General features: G+C 41.3%; 1 protein-coding gene across 1 annotated transcript in view; it reads right to left on the bottom strand.

Moving 5' to 3' along the window:
• DOK6 (docking protein 6) overlaps positions 1-18,017 on the bottom strand; it is a 447,057-nt gene that overhangs the window by 176,111 nt on the left and 252,929 nt on the right. Inside the window, exon 5 of the mRNA XM_032803415.2 lies at positions 3,063-3,252. Within this exon, the coding sequence (XP_032659306.1) occupies positions 3,063-3,252 (190 nt within the window). The remainder of the gene's footprint in view (positions 1-3,062; positions 3,253-18,017) is intronic.

The raw sequence follows: 18,017 nt of genomic DNA on the forward strand, positions 1-18,017 counted from the left end.
TCTTTTTGAATCAGACTGTTTATTCATATTTTCTTATAAGCAATAGCCCTGTATTGTCATCTTGATGCAGAGTTTATATTCTTATGTCTTTTTCTTTCTTTTTTTTATATAAAGTTTTCTTTGTAAGACTTGTTTGAGTTTTTCTCTCTGGGTAGGTTAAGGAACAAGGGGAGGGAATTCTCTTTGTGTTAGATCTACGGAGGGTAAGCTCTGCAGCACCAGGGAGTTGGTGGGAGGGGGAAGAGATAGGATCATCTCTGTTTCCTTGTATTTGGGGTTTGTCTCTTTGTGGAATAAAGGAGACATGCTTCTTGGTATTGTGATGTAAAGAGATTGCATCAATACTCTCAGGTTAGCCCAGAGAGGAAAGTCTGGGTGGAAGAGGGAGGGGGAAGGGAAGTGGAGTATTTCCCTTGCTGGTAAGACTCAGAGCTTCTGGGTCTTGGGGGTCTCTCCAGGGAAGGTTTGGGGAGACCAGAGGGGGCCAAAACCCTGTAAATTTTGGATGGTGGCAGCGAGATAAGATCCAAGCTGGTAATTAAGCTTGGAGGTTCATGCTAAGCACCCAGATTTTGCACGCTAAGGTCCAGATTTGGGACAGAGGCTTATTACAGCTTATGATATTAAAGACACTGCTTCTTCTGCAGTCATATATTACTTCCCTCTTTTCTGTGCCAGCGCAAATCCACATACAAACATCTCCATACACATACACATACATAAGGAAAGAAACTCCGAAAGAACCAAGGGAGGGATCAGATCAAGGAAAAAGAAGCGTAACAGATAAAAGTAGATCTAACTCACAATGACAGAACAAAGGAAAGGAATCTACTTTTCATTGGGCTAGAAGCACCACCAATTATAAGGAAGGCTGAAAATAACTAATATAGTCTGAGTTATAATATGGTTTGTAGATGCATCATGTATTGAAAATATTAGAGTTTCAATGGGAAGTGCAAGTGGTTAGGAGTTATTGCTTTTTACTTGGATGCATATGTTCATTGTAGGGATATAATTACGGACTAGCTGGAAACACAGTAAGGGCTGACCAGTAAACAATTCTGCTTCATGAAAAAAATTGAGATTTAAGATTACTTTTCTTCTGATGTGGAATAAAAGCAAGACCTTTTCAATTTTTCCATGACAAAAATAAGTCAGAGACTGACAGAGACCAACCCAAGAGCAGCACGTAGCCCAGTGATTAGGGCATGGAATATGGAATATGGAAGACTCAAGTTCAGTTCCCTGCTACAAATCAGCCAAAGCAGGGATTAGAATCTGGCGAGTGTCCTAACCATTGGAAAATTAGGTATTCTGGGCTAGGTCTATCTCTCTCTCTCAAATTCCATCCTGGACCCAAATAACTTTCCTGATAAAATTTTCATTGAAGCCAATATGTTTTAGCAAAACATTTCAGTTCCAACAAAACAACATTTTTCAACAGAAAAAATGTTTCATCAAAACATTTTGATCATTTCTAGTTACAGGACTTGTCTCTTATTTAAAGGCCCAATTTAATTCTCTTTCCAGTGACTTTAATTAGAGCTATATCAGATTTTAACAGAAAGATTTCTTTTACTTAGAGATGCAACTCATGAAACATGCATTGGGCTGTATTGTGCAATGCCAGAAACACAAAGTTATGTTGTATGGTTAACCTCAGTTCCGTGAAAATAGCCTTTTCCCCGTTGACAGATTTTTTTTTTAATTAAACACAATTTTAATGGACAAAAAGGGAAGCCTGTTGAAAATGCTATAGTGCTACAAGCATCAAATAACTATAGATGTTTACCTTATGTTTTTACACTTTTCTTACCCTTTCAGCCTTTGTTAATCTTACAATATAACCACTTTAAAATGTGCCATCAGTTAAGTGGTTTCTGTAACCACTCTCACCCAAGAATGCAGTTGCTACCGTGTCTATTAGCTTTGGAGTACAACAGTTTCTCTATAAACCTATATCTGAATTATTTCACACTAATTGGTCTGCTGGAAGTATAACCAAACCACAGGTCAGTCATTGTAGATTTTCCATCAGTTCTGTTGGAATAACCCTATTAAGTTTCTTAATGGTGAAGATGTGAAGGAAAGGAAGCAGCACTCCAAAAACCGCCTGTAAAAGTGAATCCCAATGCACATAGCTATAAGGACATGACTATCATCAAAAAGAAATTGAAAAAAGACGTAGAGCTTGTCTACATGGCATGGCAAAGTGCATTAGAGGGGTACCATTTGTAAAGGGCTCTAATGTGTTGCAATCTAACTGCCTTGTGTAGACTCTGCTGGTGCTCTCTAAAAAGTTCCTAGTTCATGTTAATGTCCTATTTGAAACAGGACTACTTTAATGCACACGAGGTACCTTTTAGAGCATGCCAGTTAGGGCAGTTAGAGCACAACACATTACAGTGCTTTATAAATCATATTTTTCTAATAGGCTTTGCTGCCCTATGTAGACAAACACTACACCTATTGTCCAGTGTTGTTTTTTCTTTTCCTATTACAGGAAGAAACCACCTTGACATTGACCAGATTTTAATTTTTTCTGCATCACGTGCACACATACCCTGCTAGCTTTCATGAGCATAGCCACATCTCTAATACTCAAATCTGATAACACAGCTCCCATTATTTGAAAGACACCCCCCAGCAATGGTAGAAATGGAAATAAGCTGGATACAAACAAAAGGGCAACATTCATACTTTTTCAGTGTTTTTAAATGTTAGGCATGATGCAATCCTTTTGAATATGAAGCACTTTGAAAAAGTAATATACAAAAAGGTAAGTAGCATGGGCAGTACATTTATTCTTCTTTGTTCACTCCAAAAAATGGAATAGCCTAACTTAGAGGATCTGCCTCTCAAGAATCACTCTCTCTCTCTCTCCACATGGCAGTGGATCCTCCCTCCAACAGTATACTGCTGTTTTTAAAATCAAGGCATAGGTAGGTAACTGTAAGTAACTATCAGCCAGAATTTTCATGGTAACAATATTTCCCCCCAGTAATTGAACAATGGAGTGATATGCATTTTCTTCCCACTTGCCACACTTCCTTAACTCTTACCTTCCAGACTCAAATGTGAACCATGTTGAGTCACGCCCATATCTCCGCAAAGAACTCAGAGGCCACATGACCAGCTTGACCTTGGCATTATGGATATCCCAGAGATAGATGTTTTCATGTGTGATCTGCATTGTACATTCCCCATAGATATCTAAATTTGGTGTAGGCATAAGGTATACGTTGAATCGCTCTAGGAAGGAAAAAAGCAAAACGAGAAAGAAATCCGGTGAAAATGAGAGTTAATTTGAAAAATTAACAGAATACCAATTTGCCTGGCTACAGAAATTTTAGAAATCATGAGCTGAATCCTCCGCTGATTTACATGAAATCAGTGAAGCCATAACATTTACATAAGTGAAGGATCTGTTTCCTGGCATTTTACATACAGTACTACTAGAAACAAAATTATTAGATAATATAAAGCATCATTTACTCACATGGATGGAAACAGCCCATGATGCTACTGAGAAAATTTTAAATCAAATTGTAGTTTATTGCCACATATATTATATATATGCACACACGCACACACATGCGTACACAAAAACAGAAAAACAGTCAAAATTTGAAGGTGCAAATATTGGAAATGCTAGGTTATATTTTAATTCTCAAGGCACAATAGCATGATCCAGGGCAGAATGTCAGCCTCGATTTGTAGATTTGTTTCTGAATTTCCTCCCACTTGTGAAACTAGGTCATAGACTTGCAGTTTTGTGTTACTACTTTTAAGGGTGCTAGAAAGACCAACGCTATGAATAAAATAACAATTCAAGACAGGGCATCAGAAATACTCACTCTATAAATGAGCTGTTGGAAACATACACATATGTATAAGGGCCAATTAGGAAAAGTGGCTTCAAAAATTAATAAAAGAGCAAGGGTTTGGTGCAGAACACTTTTTAAAAAATCCAGTCTTGGGGAGACATTCATTGGGAGGGTCTTCATACAATTGTGAAAGCAATTAAAACTCATTTAAGGATGGTATGTAGAGAGAGTAACAAAATATAACAGTCAAAAGAGAGCTATATTATGTATGTAAGTCAACACACTAGATTGTATTTTCAACATTTGTTAAATATACTTTTTGATAGATCAGTGGAGGAAGAAGTTGTAAATGAGCATCCAAGTTAATGCAAAATAAGCTAAAAGTATAGAAGCAGAAATGAACACAAGTTTGGTTATGGAATTAAAGTGATCAGGGAACAATCACATGTACAGTGAGATTTGCAACCCCATGTGGCTATAAGTAAACTTGTCATCCCCAACGATATTCTGTCTCAGCCCATTTAATTTTGACCCATTAGTGCCTTCCCAGTTGATTCACTCAATCTTCTGGACATCCAACCTCTTCTGTAAAATTCCATTTCTCATGAATCATACTAATGGGTAGCAGAGAATCCTGCGGCAACTTATAGACTAACAGGCGTTTTGGAGCGTGAGCTTTCGTGGGTGAATACCCACTTCATCAGACGCAGGTAGTGGAAATTTCCAGGGGCAGGTATATATATGCTAGCAAGCAAGCTAGAGATAACGAGGTTAGTTCAATCAGGGAGGATGGGGCCCTGTTCTAGCAGTAGAGGTGTGAAAACCAAGGGAGGAGAAAACTGTTCTTAATTGGCAAGCCATTCACAGTCTTTGTTTAGGCCCAGAGCTGATGGTGTCAAATTTGCAATGAAACTGAAGCTCAGCAGTTTCTCTTTGAAGTCTGGTCCTGAAGTTTTTTTGCGCAGGATGGCCACCTTAAGATCTGCTATAGGTGTGGCCAGGGAGGTGAAGTGCTCTCCTACAGGTTTTTGTATATTTGCCATTCCTGATCATTGATTTTGTCATGTATTCTTTCCAGTCTTTGTCCAGTTTGCCGATGTACATAGCAGAGGGCATTGCTGCATATGATGGTGATATACATTGGTGACGTGCAGGTGAATGAACCAGTGATGGTATGGCGTCTTGGTTAGGTCTTGTGATGGTGTCGCTGGTGTAGATATGTGGGCAGATGTGGCTCGAGGTTTGCTGCATGATTGGTTCCTGAGCTAGAGTTACTATGGTACGGTGTGCAGTTGCTGTGAGAATACGTTTCAGGTTGGCAGGTTGTCTGTGGGCAAGGATTGGCCTGCACCTAAGACCTGTGAAAGTTTGTGGATCATTGTCCAGGATGGTTGTAGATCCTGAGGATGCGTGGAGGGGTTTTAGCTGGGGGCTGTATGTGATGGCCAGTGGAATCCTGTTGGTTTCTTTCTTGGAGTTTGTCTTGCAGTAGGAGGCTCTCTGGTACACGTTGGCTCTGTTGATCTGTTTCTACTTTCCTCGTGCATGTATTGTAGTTTGAGAATGCTTGGTGGAGATTTTGTAGGTTTGGTCTCTGTCCGAGGGGTTTAGAGCAGAAGCGGTTGACCTCAGTGCTTGCTGTAGACAATGGATCTGTGTGATGTTGCCCGGGATGGAAGCTGGAGGCATGAAGATAGGCATGAGCGGCGGTAGATTTCGATATAGGATTGGTGTTAATGTGACCATCACTTATTTGCCACGTGGTGCCTAGAAAGTGGACCTCCCGTGTAGATTGGTCCAGGCTTAGGTTGATGGTGGGTGGAAGTTGTTGAAATTGTGGTGGAATTTTCTAGAGTCTCCTTCCCATGGGTCCAGATGATGAAGATGTCATCAATGTAGCGTAGTAGAGAAAGGGGCGTGAGTGATGAGAGCTGAGGCAAGTGTTGTTCCAGGTCAGCATAAAAATATAGGCGTAATTGTGGGCCATGCGGGTGCCCATAGCAGATGCCACTGCTCTGGACGATATATTGTCATCAACTTGAAATAGTTGTGTGTGAGTATAAAGCCACAGAGCTCAGTGCGGCATCAGGTGTGGATAAGGTGTGCATCAGTCAGGGATACTGTTCCTGACAGCTTGTATTTCCATCTGTGTGTGGGATGTTTGTGTAGAAGCCTCTACATCCATGGTGGCTAGGTGGTGTTTTCTGGAGATGACCATGCATTGTAGTTTCCTCAGGAAATCAGTGGTGTCACGGAGATACCTGGGAGTGCTGGTGGCATAGGGTCTGAGTAGAGATCCAGATATCCAGACAGTCCTTCAGTGAGAGTGCAAATCCCCGAGATGATGGCCATCCAGGATTTCCGGGTTTGTGGATCTTGGGTAGTAGATAGAATAACCCTGGAGTGGCTCTAAGGGTATGCTAATTTATTCCGATTTAGTAGGGAGTGTCCTGAGTAGATGGTGCAGTTCCTTAGTGTATTCCTCAGTGGATCTGAGGGAAGTGGAACTGTAGAATTTGGTATTGGAGAGTTGTCTGGCGGCCTCCTTTCGTTAGTCAGACCTGTTCATGATGACAACAGCACCTCCTTTATCAGCCTCTCTTGAATTGATAATGTCAGGGTGGTTTCTGAGGCTGTGGATGGCATTGCGTTCTGCACGACTTAGTTATGAGGCAAGCGGTGTTGTTTTTCCCACGATTTTCTGCCTGTGCACGTCGGCGAAAGCATTCAATGTATAGGTCCAGACTGTCATTTCGACCCTCAGGAGAGTCCATGTGGAGTTCTTCTTCTGTGTTTTGGTATGAGGGTGTGGTAATCTAAGCTCCCAGTCCCAGACCTGAACTTTAGCGTCCACCTGGTCCTGTCCCCAACCTGACTTTTAGCGTCCAAAATCTGGGGGCTTACCTGAAACTCCCCCAAGCTACTACCAGCTTGATATTCTCGCTGCCACCAGGTCAGTATTTAATTGAGAGAGCCTGACCTCCCCCTTTCCTCTCTCTGGTGTCCCCCACTCTTCCTTTGGGGGACCCCCAAAGACCCAGAGCCCTGGTCTCTCTCTCTCTCTTCTCCCAGCTCCCCCCCTTTCCTGGGTTAGCCGTGCAATGCTACACTTCGCTCCTTGAAATCAACCGAGAACAATCTAGCTTCCCCCGAGGCTAGGTATTGACCTAGTCAGCTCACACAAGAAATTCCCCCTCCCTTTGTCCTATAGCCTTTCCGCCTTTGGGACAAAAGGGAGATGAGGCACCAGTTTGGGCGGTTCCCTCCCCCCTCTGCCTTCACTAGAAAAGAAACTTTCACCAGTTTTTAAAAGGAAACTTTATAGAAAAAAAAAGAAAGAAATAATACAAAACATAATCTTGCATTAAGAAACTCAATACAGGTCTTGCTTATAAGAAAATATGAAGAAACAGTTGATTTAAAGGATAGCCCTATAAACAGTCCAACCAATCCATCATAATGTAAATACAACCCACAGCTCCTCATAGCCGAATTGCTGGAGGTTTTCTTTGTACTAACCAACAGATGTGTAGGATAGACACTTGGAGATCAAATGCAGTTAGGAGGAAGCTTGTTAACTCACAAGCCGAGAAAACCAACAAAAGACACAGCCATCCACATCTATTTGTACAACCCCAAATTTCCTCATAGCCGAATTGCTTTGGGGGTTCCCTTTGTCACTAAGACTTTTGGTATATATTTGAAATAAGAAGGAGTTAGATGAAACCTTGTTTACTCACAGCACGAGAAAAAACAAAAGAGACACAGCCATCACATCATATTTGTACAACCCAAGTCCTCATAAGCCGAATTGCTTTGGGGTTCCTTTGGTACCACAGACTTTTGGTTATATTTGAAAATAAAGAAGATGAGTTAGGGAAACTTGTTTACTCACAGCCGAAAAACAAAAAAGACCCCTGGTATACAAAATTCCCCGCCCCTGACTTTAAACAATCCAGTTCTCTGATTGGTCCTCTGGTCAGGTGTTCGGTTACCCTTTTCAAGGTAAGAAAACTTAACCTCTCCTTACCTATCCATTTATGACAGAGGGTACCTGTGTATCAGTGCACTGTTCAGTGTTGTCCTGGAAGTATTCTTTTGAGTCGTAGACGCGAAAGTAGGCTTCCAGATCGCCCACAGAACCTGTATCATGTTGGTGGGGTGGCAGGGCAGAAGGAGAGTCCGAGATAGGACAGACTTTTCTTCTGGCTGAGTGTGTAGTTGGATAGATTGACAGATATTGTGCAAGTTTCTTCATACAACCTCTTGAAGAACTTGCACAATCAAGACAGATATCATCTTCCTTTCCAAAATGCAGATGGTGGACATCATACCCAAATGGACTAAAGGTAAAAAATCCTACTGCTATCTAACATACTACAAAGACCACAGTGAGAGATTATGCCAACGCTATCAAAGAAAACTGAGGACCCACTGTCAGCATCCTATAACAGCAAACAGAAAACAATCAAAAAAGAGCTCTCCAACCTGGAGACTTATTATAACCAAATTCCATAAGAACGGACTTCACTAAAATAAGACAGGAGATCTACAGCACTCACTTCACCTCTCTACAAAGGAAAAAGGACTGTAAGCTGTCTAAACTCCTACCTGCCACATGGGGATACAACTGTAGTACCCCTTCAGTAGAGATCTAATCCAATGCCACTGAAATAAATGAAGTCTTCCATTGACTTCAGTTGGCATTGGATAAAAAGCCTTTAGACACCAACTACTGAGTGAAGAATCTAGAGAACATCATGGTAGCTTACTTACTCTTTGTATTAGAATTGTACATGATCACATTGTTCAGTGATTAGATACTACAGTGATGGGCATTATGCAAAATCCTAAAATAGAAGCGGGAAGGAAAAGTATAGGAGTGAGATAATAGAAATGATTGACTGATGGGCTAACAAAAATAATTGTGGACACTGATTTCTAGCCAGTCTCATGACTTCTACTTCGTAATAGACAATGTTATGATTAAGTAACACACTAGACTTTAGTTTTGTACTGTTGTGCTATTATCATTCCTGGCGAGGATTGCCACTGCTGAATTCCCAGAATACGAGGCATTCTGGTACTTACAGGAATGGTATAAGCCTTCTCTTGCCAGTGTGACCTTGCACACACAATGTGTGAGAGGTCACATTGCACAGAGGATGACATTTTGAAGGAGCAGTGTGACCTCACATGTGGTGTGTGCAAAGTCACGCCAGCAGGGTGGAGTAGCACAATCTTCAAAATGGCATCCCTCCTCCGTAATACTGGAAAAAACCACATTCAATTTTGTCTCTGTAGTGGACAGGGGGCAAACCATAGAAAAAAAGAACTATCCATCTTAAAAGCGGATGAATGGCCTGCCTATTCTAGGCCCTAGCATTTCTCCTCTTTAAAGTGAACCAGAATGAAAGGTCCGGATAATCTGTGTAATGGCAGATTCGCTGAGCCACCTCAGTTTTAGCCTCACTGTGTGTAACCACACAAGGAGCCCCACTGGAACAGTGCTACATGCTGACCAGGGGTTGTACATTCCCTGAAACTCTGTTCCTTTCTTGTGTAGCAGAACACCCTTGCTTCCACTGTCACAATGGCACCAGTACATGTGGAGAAAAGTTTGCCACTTTGCCCAGATTTTAATTTTCAGGGACAATTTTATGCACTATACTCTTATTTAAGGAAGAGTCTAAGGACATATGAAAAATAGAAGCCAATTGGTTTAGTTTCCACTTAGAATATACAAAAACAACTTTGAATTTACAGAGAAAAGCTCAACATGATTTAAAAGCTACTGAAATGTTCACATAAAGTAACCTAACTTCTTGGAATTGTTTGAGGATATTATTGCATAAGGGCATTCAGGAGACATGATATACTCAAATTGTCAGGAGACATTTGTCTACTCTGCATTCAAGGTCAATGTCTAAGGTGAGGTGTCATGGATTGAGAGGAAATGTGCCTGATTAAACTGATCATCATCTGCAAGGCAACCAAGTGGAACCGTAGGAACTTATTCAGGCAGGCAATAACAGAAGTTATTCATACATGCACTTGAGAAGCAAATGTTTGTTTTTACAGATGTTCAGTTTTGTTTTTTAACTAAGAGTACAATTTTGTAACTAAAATTTATGAAAGTGTGCAGACAACAGGAAATTTGGAGGAAAATGAATGCTGAGGAACAATGCACGGAATTAAAAATTAGGGTCAGATCTGCTGTGAAAGGTTTGCACAGTCTCTCTGTGAAGTTAAGGGAAAAAATTGGGTTTCAGAGGGAAATGCTGCCCCATTTCCATAGCTACGGTTTAAGAAATCGAGGTTTAATCCCCAGTTCTGCCTCAGATTCCCTGAATGATTTTGGGCAAGTTACTTACTCTCTCTATGTCTCAGTTTCTGTCTGTCTGTAAATTTGGGGTAATGATACTTGCTCACATTGTGAGGATAAACTCGTTAATGTTTATGAGGTTCTCTGACCAGTTTGAGGGTATATCCCTGGAGCAGCATAGTGCTCAGCTTCACAATTTCCCTCTGGACATTAGGGTCAGCTGTGGGCAGAGCATGGTCTGGTGAAGCCAAGGCCAGAGAATTTGCTGCTATGCAGACCCATCTATCACTCCACCACAGAGGGCATGCATCCAGGCATTTCCTACTCCATCTCTCCATGGAGCAGAGCAGCACAGAGCAAGGTACTTGGGTTATGTGACTCAATCCAGGACGTAGGCCTTGGAGAACAGAAGTCCTTTATCTTGATGAAAAAAATAATTGTCAATAAATAATCTAACAATGATCTTCAGAGTGTAGAATAAAGGGGAAGACTATTTCTTAAATGAAACATTGTGACTAAGAAAGAAATTTAGCAGCAACCATAAAAAGCTCTAAGGCCATGTCTACACTACAGGGACTATAGCGGCATAACTACTGTGCTGAGCTACACCAGTATTGCCCTGTAGTGAAGAGACAGCCTACAGCAACAGATGGGGGTTTTCCGTTACTGTAGGAACATCACCTTTCTGAGCAATGGTAGTGAGATTGACAGGGTTGTCTAAGGGAATTTGCCAATGCTTTTTTGTCAAAACCAGGGTGCTCAGGAACTTTGCTCTGCCCGAAGAGTCTAGTATGTCATTGATTCTGAGCATAGGTTATGCATCTAAAACAATGACAGCATTAAGTTTTCTATAATCAACACAAAACCGTATGGTCCCATTCCTTTGGGGGACCATAACAACTGGAGAAGCCATGGTACTATTTGACTTTGTAATTATTGACACGTCTAGCATACTAGCTATCTCCTTAGGGAATTGTTACTTCATTCTACCAGATGTTCAGTATGATCTGCTGGGCGAGGCTGTGGTCCTGCGGTGTTAATCTGATGGACGATTTTGTGAGTTGGGCCAGACCTGCTGGAAAATATCAGCTGGTGCCTTTGCACCACAGCCATAAACTTAGTTTATTTTGGTTAGGGTTAACCCTTCATATCAATTAATGCTTTCTAGTGGTGTATCACTATGGCATTCAGTCACTGAATCATTAAAAGTCCTTCTCTACATAGCATATCTTGTTTACAGTGGCTTCACGATTATGATAAGCTTTTAACTTATTTTTATGTACAGTATGTGGTGCAACTCTGCTACAAGGTCTTTGTATATTGTCGGTAACATCGCTAACTCTTTCTACCACCTCAAAAGGCCCCTCGCATGAGTTCTGCATTTTGTATCTTTTTACAGGGAGTAATACCAGTACCAAATCCCTCACATGAAAGACTGATCATAGGTATTGCGATCATATCATTCTTTCTGAGCTGCCTGGCTTGTAGTGAGGTTTTGCTGCATTATTTCCATCATGGTTTTTTAACTCCCCCCTGAACTGCACATATGCAGTCACTAGTTCCTCCCTCCACTTCAGTGCACACTCCTAGGAGTCTCTAATGAGATCCAGGAGACCTCTGACCTTTCTCCAATTCAAGAGATCAAATAGAGCAACCCTGAGGGACTTTTGTGGCACTTCCCAGTAAGCAAACAGACTGGGTAACATTACATCCCAGTCACTTGCCTTATTGTTTACATACATTTTTTAGATTAGATTTTAGGATTCCATTCAACCTCTTGTCAACTCCATTTGCTTCTGGATGGGATGGAGCAGATTTCAGTTATTTTACCCCCAATACAGCCTCCATAGCTCACCAAACAGCTGGGACATGAAATCTGACCCATTATCTGATAACTTCTCTTTTAGATAGCCCACTCTCCTGAATACAGAAAACAGTGCCTTAGCAATTGTGTCAGCTTCCACATTTGGAAGAGCAAAGGCTTCTGGGTTCCTGGTGGCAAAATCCACCACTAATAATATAAATATTTTTCTCTCTTGTCTGGCTTCAGTAGGGAGGCCCTACGATATCCATGCCAACCCTTTGATTACAGTAAAGGATGCAAAGAAGCCTTGTGGAAATGTACAGTCTTTTTTCACTTTTGGCATGAGTCACGAGTCTTGAAGTATTTCTTTACCTCATTTTGAGTACTGGGTCAATAGCAATTTTTCTTTAGCCTTTCGTATGTCCTCTCCATTCTCAGGTGACCAACAAAAGGACAATCAAGGGCTTGTGTCATTAACTGCTTATGATGCTTTTTGGGCATGATCAATTATTTATAAGCCTCCCTAGGAGTTTTTTTTCTCCCAACTGGGGTCCTTATACATTCTTCCCTTTTTCTATAAAGAGCCCCCTCCTGGTCTCTTTCTCTGGGGCATTACTGAGGATGGCATCTCTTATGCTTTCCAGGGGGGCATCTGCACTTTGTTCTGCAGCAAACTCCATTTGGCTTTTGCTTGCACCGAAAGCTGTCTCAGGCAACAAGAGAGGAGACTCCTCACTCCTCTAACTTGGAGACACATCATAACTTTCTGCTGACAAAGGTACAGAGGATTCCTCTCCCCTCTCAGCTGCCTCTTTCTCCTCAGAGCTTACCCATGTGCATTTAGGGACATATTCCCTCTTGCAGGTCATAATATTAACATATTTGGAGGGATATTATGCTATTTTCCACCAATACATCAGCTGGTAAATTCTTAAGAATTCCCATATTTGAAGTATCTCTTAAGCCTTTTCACTCCTAATTCAGTGCAGGCTAAAGCTACCATGGTTCTAAATTGCCCCAACACAAGAAGTTTTACCTTCTCCTCGGGGAACATATCAACCTGCTTAACCACATCTCTTTTGATTAAAAAGATCTGGGCAACAGTGTCTCTCCACCTCTGCCACACTTTATCAATTACCTTGGACTCTTGAATAAATTCTTTGTCAACCTCCAAGAGGTCAAACCTGACAACATTGACTGGACTCCCCTGTACCACCACTGAAGTCTCCAACTCAATGGTAACTGCATTAATCTAGGTGGATTGGGCATTGTATTTGGACTTTCCATACTGGAGGCACTGTTTCTTCATGTGACACGTTTTCTTGGGCTGCCCAGTTGGACTGGGGTCCAGTAATTAGGGTTACCAGGAACAGTCTGGTACTAGGTGATGTGTGCTTAGTCCTCTCCCATCCCTTGTTTGTCCCAGGAAAACACTGGGGACCCCCTTTTAGCACTTTTGCCTTTCCCTTTGGCATCCACGCTCTAGGAATGGTCTCAATTCCAGGTATAAGTTAGCTCTTCTATATTTGCTGGGGACTTTTCCCAACCCCCCTCGGCCCCATTCTGACTCTGCCTCTGCCCCGTCCCCATTCCAACCCCTTCCCCAAAGTTCCCACCTCAACTTTGCCCCTTCTCTGCCTCTATTGGACTCCTTCCCCAAATCCCTACCCTGGCCCCGCCTCCTCCCTGAGCGTGCCGCGTTCCCCCTCCTCCAACCTCCGTCTCAGCGCTTGACACCATGAAAAAGATCCAGGTCCACGCAGGATCCAGTGTCTCCTTACAGGTTAGCAACAGGTACACTCCAAACCTCAAGCCCTATAAGTTTCCTACCGGAGTGTCCATCCACAGTTCTACTAGCCATTCACAGTATCCACAGATTCCCTGCTTCCAAAGGAACTATACACCTCAGTCTACCAGTTCCACCTCAGATCACAGCTCCGCTTAATAAACAGCATTGAGATATATTTATAGTGACATCAAATGTACATTAAGTAATAGCAAGTAGAAGTATTGGAAACAAATGGTAACATATAAAATACAATCCAAACATATTCTAGAAGAGAGAGTTAATTAACAAGATACTCTCATGTCTCGTAGAGCAAGGCTCACTCAAAGTCCTTCCAGCGTTTTACAGTCAGGCTTGGCTGCGATCCTCCTTTCACATATACTGCTCAACTTGCCTCCCTTGTACCCCATTACACCCAGCAATCCTTTCTCTTTAGGCATAAACAAGTCACTCCCCTGCTGTTTGTTTCATTTTGTGAATTTCCTCTCTTGAGATTTCACAATCTCTTTTTTTGTCAGGGTTCCCTATGCAAACAGGGCTCCACTGTGAAGCTTACACTACACAACACACAGGTGGCCAGACAGAGAGATAAGCATCTGTTACTTCTTGCCTGAAAGGAACGTTTCTGAGGTATGTCACCTCCTAGTGACCTGCCTTAACTCCAAGACTTTAGAGGCATAATTTTTAATATATATACGCAAACAACTCTATAAATATTAGCCATCCATACATTTCACAGTGATTATGATGACTTGTGGCTACTGGCTCCCAGTAGAGACCTCATATACTACCCTTTGGTGAACTATTATGTATATATATCTAACCCACAGGAGCTCTATAAAACCCTATGAATTCCATGTGCCCTCTGCCAGCTGACACCAAGAGGTCCCTGGGTCACAGTGCCCTAGCCACTGGGCTATAAAGCAGGGTTTCTCAAACTGGGGGTCCCAGCCCAAAAGGGAGTTGCAAGATTACTGGAGGAGGGGTGGTTGCAAGAGTGGCGGTGGCTAGCTGGGAACACCGCTCTGAAGGCTGCACCGCTGCCACCAGCAGCGGCAGTGCAGAAGTAAAGGTGGCATGGGGCAGTGGAGGGTTGTCACTTTTTAGGAGGGGTCATCACAGCCTGAAATATTTTCAAAGGGGGTTCCAGCAAAAAAAAGTTTGAGAACACCTGGGATGTTGTATTGTGGGGCTCTCTCAGTCTTATCATTGAAGCTGTTCCACTGTGAATATATATATTTAAAAAAATTCATTGGAGCAAGGGGACTGTGTCTCTCATATGAGTGGTCTCGCTACCACGCTATGGAGTCCAATGATTCTGGTCCAATGATTCTTTCATTAATTATCCACAGTGAAACATTTTCAACATTGAGCCAAAGAGTGAGAGATAATGCAAGCATTAGAGTGACTCTGTAGCCTGGTTGTTATAGCATTCACCTGGAAGTTGGGAGACACTGGATCCAGTCTCTCTGCTTCAATTAAATTTTTAATTATCTATCCACAGAGGAACAGCTTCAACAGGAGAGACTGAGAGAGCATCACATCAGAATATCCTATAGCTCAGTGGTTAGGGCACTCACCTGAGAAGTGGCACATCCCCATTCAAGCACCTTCTCTCTTTCAGGCAGAGGGAGGATTTGAACCAGGCCCAGTTGAGTACCCAACCACTGGGCTCAACTCCCTGCACTCACCCTTGGCTTCTTGCAAAAATGGCATAGGTGTCTAACACCAAGAGAGGGTTTGCAACAGACAATACCAAACAGAAGGAGCCACCTCCCTTCAGCACGACTTAAATGCCTATCTCTGGAAGAGGGCTGGGGCTTAGCACACATCTCTCAGTTTGGCACCTCCCACTGGGTAGCTTAGGTAAGAAGTTACCTAGAATGCTGGCTTTTGCGATTCCCTCTCCAGGAGTCTCTTTCCCTACTCATTGTACAGGAAGCCTAGGCACCAATCTCAGTCTTTTGTGAATCCCAGTGATTTTCTAGGCACCTGAAAGTAAGGAGTGGAGATACTCAGTGTCACCACGCTTAAGTTTCTTTGTGAATCCAGCTCTTAGTCTTAATCTTGAAGGTAATGGTCCTCAAACTACAGTTCCTGGGATACTAACTTTACTTGGATCATTTCCAGGTGGCCAACAGAGCTCTTTCACTCACAGCACCTGTCATCTTTAAGTAGTAACATTTGTTAGTTATAGCCCAAGTCCAGGATTCTTTTTAGGGAAGGCCACAACTACAGCCTGATAAAAATAAATGCAAATTTAGCCAGCTCTTCACTTGTATGAATCAGTGTATCTCCAATGCATTCAGTAGTGCTACCCAACGTACACCAACTGTGGAACTGGCCTTAAATATTGATTTAACCTCTTTAACAGCAATTATTCTGTTTTACATTAGTTACAAAATATGTTGTAGAAAGATTTTTTAATTTCCTAAACATTAAAGCTATTATAAATCAATTAATTTCACCTACAAATCAGCAAAGTAGCAAAGATGTTGTGCTTAGGATTTACTAACCATTTACTTTGGTTACAGATGATATATATTGAATAGGTTTTTTTTAATATTTATATAAATATTTTATTTGAATACTAACCATAAATGTGTATTTTATCTTTTTCAAATTTGAAACGATAAACAATGCATTAAGGATGACAGAAAATGAATAAAATATGTGAAAAATTCTGCCACACAGTGAATCATATACGGTAATTCAATAGATCGAAGAATATTTTCTAAAAATGAATCAGATGAGTGTAATTGAATTGTATAATCTTTTCTATGCTTTGACTAAGTTTGTAATTTCACTGCATATAAAAAATAAAAAGCTATTCTGGGAATTCAAGACCTCTATTCAACAAGTTATATTTGATACTGAGGAAGTTAATACGTTTGCTGCAATTGAGATACTATGGTATCTTCCAAATAAAAAGCACTTATACAGAGGAAGACAACACAATAGTTAACAAAATGTCTTTACTAGAGAAATCAATTATGAGGCATTAGTCAATGATAACATGGAAAGAGTGAAAAGGAATAAAAAACTAATTCACTCTCTCTCACACCTACCCACAGACCCACTCTAAGCAAAACCCCCATTAAACTTTTGCATTAAAATCTGAATAAACTTGTTCAGTTTCTCCAGGCACTTATACCAATTTTACATTGTCATAACTCCATTTAAATCAATGGAGATGCTCTGGATAAAACCAACATAACAAGTGAAGAATCTGGCTCACTACTGGGTATACTGATGCCCACATGTGCTGCTTATTTTGATGCCTCTGCATAAGCTGAGTACTTTTGATCAGACTCCTAGGGCCTGATTTTCAAAAGCCAACTAAAGTTGATGGGAGCCTTCAGTGGGCTTTACATTGGGCCCAACATTCAGTCTTAAACGTATGGATCCAGAAATGAATACAAGAACTGCAGAAAAAAAGATAAGATATATAGGTCCAAATCCTGATTCGTGCAATGGTCCAACCAAAAGAAGTTAGACAAGTAAGAGTGAGCTCTTTATGTATGGATCCCCAAAGAAAGTGCATAAAGAACTTTTGTTTTTTGATGTCTATTGCACTGGTAATCAGGTACATTTTGAGATTTTTCCCTTTGATTGCATATTTGACTTAACATTTGGCATTTTGCACCTTTTCTAGATAGAATGTCTTTCTGGCCTACTTTTTCTTTCTGACTCTTGGCAGGGAGTTAGACTACATGACTCTTGTGGCCCCTTCTAATTCTATGACTCTGTTGGTCCAATCTGCAATTTTATGAACATCTTTAATACTTATCAAAATGATGGTTGAAGGCACTCAGATCCCACATTACCTTATTTCATATTTGATTTGCCTCACTTCAAAAATATTTTAATTGAATTGATGTCTTTGCCTGTGAGTTTTCCACCACCTTACATGTAATTGATATATCCCATGATTATCATTAAAAATCTCAACATATACCACAGTATGTTAAATATCACCATTCTTTCATATATAAAAGAAAAGAGCAAGAGTCACCAACTGCTGGCAAAGTCTGAATTTTTAACAGTAACCACAGTATCATCCTTTCTCAATCACTATTACCTCTGATTCCCAGGGTACGTCTACATTACAGGATTATTCCGATTTTACATAAACCGGTTTTGTAAAACAGATTGTATAAAGTCGAATCCATGCGACCACACAAAGCACAATAATTCGGTGGTGTGCGTCCATGTACCGAGGCTAGCATCGATTTCTGGAGCGTTGCACTGTGGGTAGCTATCCCGTAGCTATCT

This window comes from Chelonoidis abingdonii, chromosome 2 (genome assembly GCF_003597395.2).
Source record: "Chelonoidis abingdonii isolate Lonesome George chromosome 2, CheloAbing_2.0, whole genome shotgun sequence".
Lineage (NCBI taxonomy): Eukaryota > Metazoa > Chordata > Testudines > Testudinidae > Chelonoidis > Chelonoidis abingdonii.